This window comes from Limulus polyphemus, unplaced genomic scaffold, assembly GCF_000517525.1.
Source record: "Limulus polyphemus unplaced genomic scaffold, Limulus_polyphemus-2.1.2 Scaffold1233, whole genome shotgun sequence".
NCBI classification, from domain to species: Eukaryota; Metazoa; Arthropoda; class Merostomata; order Xiphosura; family Limulidae; genus Limulus; species Limulus polyphemus.
The window spans coordinates 81,783-88,777 of record NW_013666843.1 but is presented as its reverse complement, the minus strand read 5'-3'; the positions used below and the strand labels follow the sequence as shown (position 1 = coordinate 88,777).

Below are 6,995 nucleotides of genomic sequence, written 5' to 3'. Positions count from 1 at the left end.
AACTTATATTAAAGTTTTTCTTTATTACCCATTCAACCCGTCTCCAGTCATTATTAAGCACAAAATGGTTACGAGGTTGTCACATTGACCGACCCCGTACCGAAAGACTTAAAGAAAGGGTAGTTTAAAAATGTATCAAAAAAATAACAACAAGCTGAAAATATGAAGGTTAGTCTCATTTGAGAATAATCAATTAGTTGAATGTAATCAGTTAATGAGCCTGATAATTAATCAATTAGTAAATTCCACTAATTGTTCAGCTCTAGATGATGTACACGTCTTACTCATTGATGTAAAATATAAGATTACTTAACATTTTGCCAGACAGAGAATAATTAAGATATATGTACAGTAATATGGCAAAATCTGCTAGTTCTCATTACAAATAATAATTGAACTCTCTAGTAGAAATAGTTTAATGTCATAAATAGGTGTAACGTTTATTATGTCATACATTGGAAGGAATCAAGATGTCAGATTTATTGCAGCGTGGATTTACATTCTGAGTAAAGAATGGGATATTTTAACAAAATTCTTGTAATTATTAAAGTTTATAGTGTTTAAAAGGTATGGGTATATATGGGTATTTGAGATACAATTTCTACAAACATTATGTACAAATAATTAAATGCTGAGGCCAGTTGCATTATTTAAATATAAAGAGTATTTAACTCTTTAAGATTAGAAACTTCTGAATAACAAAACAGCATGTGTTACTTCAGTTACACTGAAAAAAATTTTTTTTTTTCTTTGTAATAGATCTGCGTAGACAAGCCAGACAACTAGAGAATGACATTGATCTCAAACTTGTGTCATTCAGCAAGCTAGGAACAACTTTTGGAACTCGAGACTACAAGAACGAAGAGTAAGTGTGTGTTTATTTTCACTAGCTCACTTGTAAAGTCTGTAATACTTTAAATTCAGCTGCTTTCAATGTGAAGTATTTCATCTGAGTAAAATTTGAAATTTCTTATGAAGAAAAACGTACAATAATACTGGGCTTGAAGCCGGTGATGGCTAGCTACCAAAAAGTCAGTGGGTTCTAATTTTCAGTCAATGACCATTAAGGGGTAATGACATTTTTTTAGCCAGTAGATAATACAGATATGATTATGAATGTTTAGACCAATTTTTAAAAAAATGGTCAAAAAGTTTTAAAAAGATGGTTGAAAGCACAACATTTATGAAAAAAAAAAAGCCATAATGATTGGTAAGTCTTTTCTTCAGTAAGTTGTTGCTCATTGTTCTCATGCATCTTTCAGTGATAAAGTAGTGTCATAATTTTCTTTTTATCTTTTTCTGTTATTTCATATTAGAAAATGTAATTATTATTGCATACATAATCTAAAACTTGGTAGTAAATTAAAAAATATGAAATTGAAAATATGACATTTCCTATAAATGCATGTCAGCTAACTTGTTACATCTGCTAATGGCATAAAACTTGTGATTTTATTTATATATTTTTTTGCCAACCATGGCTATTTTGTTTTGTGGGTAACTTTTAAAGTAATTGGCAAACATTTTTCATTGACCATCCAAAAAAAAGACAATTTCAAACCCTTATAAATACCTTTTACAGTGATGTTGTAATAATTGTTATATAAACATTTTTCAAAGAAGTTATTAAGTAACATAACTTTTGAGTCTTTAACCCTATCTCTACAGGTCTTCCTATGGTCTCAGGTCAAAGGCCATGTCATCGTAATTGTAGACTCACATTCAAAATTTTATTTAACTACTATTTTATGAATGTATGTGAATAGGTTTGGTATCAAATTGGAGATTATAATTCAAATTTTAAAATTATACATTGGTTAATTTCTCAATTTAAAAACAAATATTAAAAAATCCTAAATACCGATTTTTGTGTGTCACGTGGGTATGTTGAATGCAGCATTGTTTCACATTAGATGTTTGTTTTGTCCAAATACAAAGGCTATAGTTTCTTACGCATTAGGTACTCAAATTACCGATATTTACAAGTTAGAATATAAAATAAGAACCTGCTATCTTTTCTATTTGCTGAAATATCACTACATTTACTGAATCAAGCACAGTGGCCTGCCTGCCTCTGTCCATTTTTTTGAAAGACTTGCTTTCATACACCTACTTCTGTTTATGACATGTGAATAACCATTCAAAAGCTCAGAATGTCCCCCTAGTGGCTTTTTCAGCTTTTTCTAAATATTCTGATGGCAAACTTGTTCTTTTGATGATAGGTTTCAAACGGTGAGACTTTAGTGAGCTCAAAATTTCATATTTTTTTAGGCTCGATTACAGCTTAGTTACAGAACTTGATAAATTATAGTGATATTGATATAGTAATTTATGATTTTTGGTTATTTTAAAAAGTATATATAAAACCTAAACAAATTATTTCGTTTCACATCCTCCACGTGCGAAACGTGATAAGGCTTAACAACCTATGGCAAGCAGCACATGAGTTCAAAGTTCGTAACTACACGATATAATTGTTGTCTGTAATTCTTTATTTACTGTTCTATGTTTTTAAAAAAAATAACTGAAATTTAAGAACTTATTTGTAAATAGCAATAATCTATATACACACATGTAATGTATTAAAACTGAAATGTGACTGTATTTTACAAAACACTAGTCCACTAAAACAGAGAGAAAGGTCACTTTGTAAAGGGCAAATATATATTCTTGGAAACCATAACATGTGCACTGCATCATTGCAACTTCTATAATGTTAGCCAGGCATGGGTGAAAGGTCAATGTAATAAAAATAATAAATATATATAAATGTATATTGTTATGAAATTTAAGTTATTAGACTAAACACTTGTGTTTTCATGTTATCATTTGTAGTTGTTCTAGAACAAAAAAAGCATAATTTATATTTATTTCTTAATTTTTCATGGTGATTATGAAGTTGGTTAAATCAACCAAACCTGCACAGAGATTTGATAGTGAAAATAACAGATAAAATATAGTTTTTTTTTTTCTAAAAAAAACGTTTGTTAATTATCTGGATGTTATAAGGATTTTGTATGTGAAATTAGAAAATTTGCTTATGCAGAAAAGTATTTTTAATCTTAAAATACTTTGCATTGTCAACATTCTGAAAGAAAAAATTTTACGAGAAAATCTTTAATTAAAAAGCATACATAGTATAATTACTCTTGTGGATACGAGGATACACCCAGCCCATAATGGTAGGGTGAACAACATAAACTGCAGGAATAATTTTTATCGTTTTATTTTCACTGTGAAGTATTCAAAATTAAAAGCTTTGTCTCTCTTTATTTACACGCATCACATTTTACAGAGTAAAACCTTAAGCTTGGCCAAATTTTAAGTTTGTATATATTTTTGGGTAAGTAATCAGTTTAATTTGTTTATAATATTATGTAAATAACAATTTTAAAAATTGTGTTTTAGACCACACATAGATGAAAGCTGGGAGTGATTTAAAAAATCATTGGTTTCTCTTAATGTCTAAGCTGACAGTGGAAATCGGTGATTCTTTTAATGTAAAAAAGTGATGATAGAAGTTAATATTTCTTTTCAGTTTTCAAAGTGTTATGTTACAAAATCAGCAATTCTTTAGAAAGTCTTAGCTGATGATGAAAACTAGTAATTCTATAGGTTGTTCGAGGTGATGATGAAAGTTAGTGTTTCAATAGGACGAACAGGCTGGCAAGTACAAACTTGATATCTATGGAGAGGCCAAGGTGATAGTGAAAGTTTAGTGCTTATTTAGAAATTTTTGAATGAGAAAGAAAGTCGGTAATTATTCATAATGAGACTTAAAGGAAGTTCCGGTTAATGATTTATTGATGCAATAAAAAATATCACTTGTACAGTGTTTAGTTTACCGGGAGTCAGAACATTTGTCTGATATTCAAGTTGTTGAAATAAGCTTATTTTTTGTGTATTAATAAAAAAAAACAGATTCTTGAACAAGTAATTTACAAAGTATATGTTTGTTTAAGGTGTGTAATCTAATTGTTTTCTTTTTTTTAATTTTGTAACTGATAAACTGTTTCTTCTACATAAATTCCAGCCTTGATACAGTTCCTTTATTAAGCAGTACTAACAGTGACCATATGTTTGACTCAATGGCCCTAGATATTGAACAACTATTATCCAAAGTAAGCATGGTTTTTATGTTGAAAAAAAAATGTATTGGTGTATTCCCAATAAATTACTGCATTGTTTTTAACTCCTTTGTTTTATGACATTATCATATGTAATAGTTTCTGCTAAATAATTAACCTTATAAGAAATTTCAACATGAAGGCATAAGATAATTTCTACATTTTTTTCAGTTACTTTTTTTAAAGACATAACTTATTATCAGTAATTTTTATGATAAGACATAGCTTTATGTGAACCTATCAAAAGTGGAATGATTCAGAATTCACATACACTTTGAGTAATGTTTTTGCCTATTACAATACCCGCTGTAAAGAACTGACCAAAAAATTAGATGAACTCGTATAGAAAACCCAGCAGTAACTAGTGAGATTACTTGCAGTATTGGTGGTGTTCGTGTTTTCTTTGTAACTTGTGTTATTCAGCCATCAAATTCCAAGCAATTTGGTGCACACTTTAGAAAAATGTTTCAGAATTAGGTAGGGTCTAGGTCCACGTGAACCATATCATCAGTTTTAGAGCTGAGAATTTTTTCCATGGATTTAGGTATAATCATGAAACCAACAGAAGTAAAAATTATATGCTTCAAGTTAATATTGGTGTAAAATTGTATCCCATTAATTATCTTTCACTCTTTTTTTTTCTAAGTCAGAGACACTTGTGCAAATGAATTACTAATGCATTTTACACCCTGGTTTGTTTCATTGCAAGTGTTTGACAACTTGAAACTGGTAGTAATTTGTACCATATTTTGAAATAATATTTGATATGTTGTCTAGTGCAGTGATTCTCCACTGGGGGTACAAAAAGTATTTCCAGGGGGTACAGAGTGGCAATTTGGCATAATAGCTATACATCAGCGCAACTCAAACAAATGCTGATGGCCCCACTGTGGGGGGGTACATGGTAATTTTAAAAATTAACTTGGGGGGGGGGGACATTACTGGAAAAGGTTGAGAACCACTGATCTAGTGAACTTATATTAATGGAACATTGAAATATAGGTTGTAATTATCTATCCATTCTCAATTCATTAGCTGTCAGACATAAATGATAAGATGTCAGACTATGCTCAGACCCAAGGGGTCAGCATGCCAAATTCCACCTTGCTCCATACTCAGCAAAGACACCGAGAAATTCTGCAGGACTACTGTCATGAGTTTCAGAAGACAAAGACAAACATACAAGCTCGTAGGGAGAGGGAAGAACTGCTGGGATCCGTTCGAAGAGATATTGAGTATGATATTATACCTGTGCTATTTATATGATTGTATCTCTGTTGTTTTAAGTTGCTGTTTTTTCTAAATCTGTGTTTGGTCTGGACTTTTTAAATGTTGGGGATAGTTTCCAAAAGCTTGTATGAGAAAAACCACTTAATACTTTCACAAATTTTAGAATTAGATCATCAGCTTCAATATTTTATTACAAAAAAAAAAGAACATCATTAATTACATCCTGCTTTAGTGACATTTAATTTAATCTGATTTAATCTGATGTAACATCATAATTTAGTATAATGCAACATGTCGATGGCATGTGCTGCCATCTATGCATAAGTCGTGGAACTTTTTTTTATGAACCACACATAAATTTTTGGGTGGCACTGGGAATGCAGATGTGAACTATCACATATATTTTGTGAGGTTGACAGTTAAGTGATTAACTTGTATGTAAGTAAAACACGTGTCTTGAGTGTTAGTCTTAAGTTTTTGAAGAGTTATTGGAAGAATATAATTTATTTGTTTTCAATACTTCTTGTAGTTCATACAAGAATTCATCCAGCCTCAATAGAAGAGCAGATGTTTATGTTAAAGAACACGAACACATCAGAAGGTAAGGACATAAATCCAAGTTATATATTTATTATTCTTATTACCTAATTGAAACATTATTTTTCCTGCTAAATAAAACAAAATTAATGTGTATTTGCGAGATTCTTTTATTTGTATAAAGTTGTTGTAATTTTTGATATTACATTGTGTAATGCTTTAATTATAATAGTATTAAATCATAGCTATTCACCAATATATATGTTTATTCATTTTCTCTTGAATTATTTTCCAGCTCAGATAGAATGGTGGATGAACAGATAAGGTGAGAGGTGTAAAGGTATCTTTGAAAAATTAACGTTTATCATTAGTCATATGCAGTAAAAGTCTCTTTTTGTTGCTTAAAGTGTTTAGTAATTTGTCATAATTTTAATAAAATAGAGTATATACATGTGCAGAGTAGTCCTACAAAAAATATAAAGGATTGTATCTTAACTTTTGATATGACATACGATCATTCTAAAACTTCCCTGAAGATGGCTGTAGATTAGTGTCTGAAATTTATGATATAAACCAACTGGCGATTAGACTAAGGTAATGAAATTGGCTACTTATCCTGACAGTGATTGATATCCAATTCTTACAATGATTCTTTAAGTATGTAGTCACAGACTTGATAATTTGATAGCTTTATTGTGTAATAAATCTGTATATAATTTAGAATATTTGATTGTCTTTGTTGTTTACAGTATATGAATATATGTATATATCTTTTAATTACAGTATTGCTATGAGGACAAAGGATGAACTTCGAAGCCAAAGAAATGCATTTAAGTCAATTCAGACTAAAATAACAACATTTGCAAGTATCCTTTATTTTGTAAACCCAGACTGCAAGACAGTAGTAAAGTTTTAAAATATGCATGTTGTACAGAAGAAGTATTTCCTTACATAAGTTCATTTTTTTTTTTAAATGTATCTTAAAACACAGATGCTTTACTCTGAATATCTTTCAGGTTTCCAATTGCTTACAATATACACAATATCTTAAGAAAGGCTTCCAAAATTATCTAAAACAGGCTAGGCACTGTTGTAAGATGA

General features: G+C 29.9%; 1 protein-coding gene across 1 annotated transcript in view; it reads left to right on the top strand.

Moving 5' to 3' along the window:
* Positions 1-6,995, top strand: part of LOC106462729 (Golgi SNAP receptor complex member 1-like) — a 19,140-nt gene that overhangs the window by 9,129 nt on the left and 3,016 nt on the right. The window contains exons 2-7 of the mRNA XM_013922676.2: positions 760-865; positions 4,034-4,121; positions 5,163-5,362; positions 5,887-5,958; positions 6,190-6,219; positions 6,678-6,760. Coding sequence (XP_013778130.1) covers positions 760-865; positions 4,034-4,121; positions 5,163-5,362; positions 5,887-5,958; positions 6,190-6,219; positions 6,678-6,760 — 579 coding nt within the window. The remainder of the gene's footprint in view (positions 1-759; positions 866-4,033; positions 4,122-5,162; positions 5,363-5,886; positions 5,959-6,189; positions 6,220-6,677; positions 6,761-6,995) is intronic.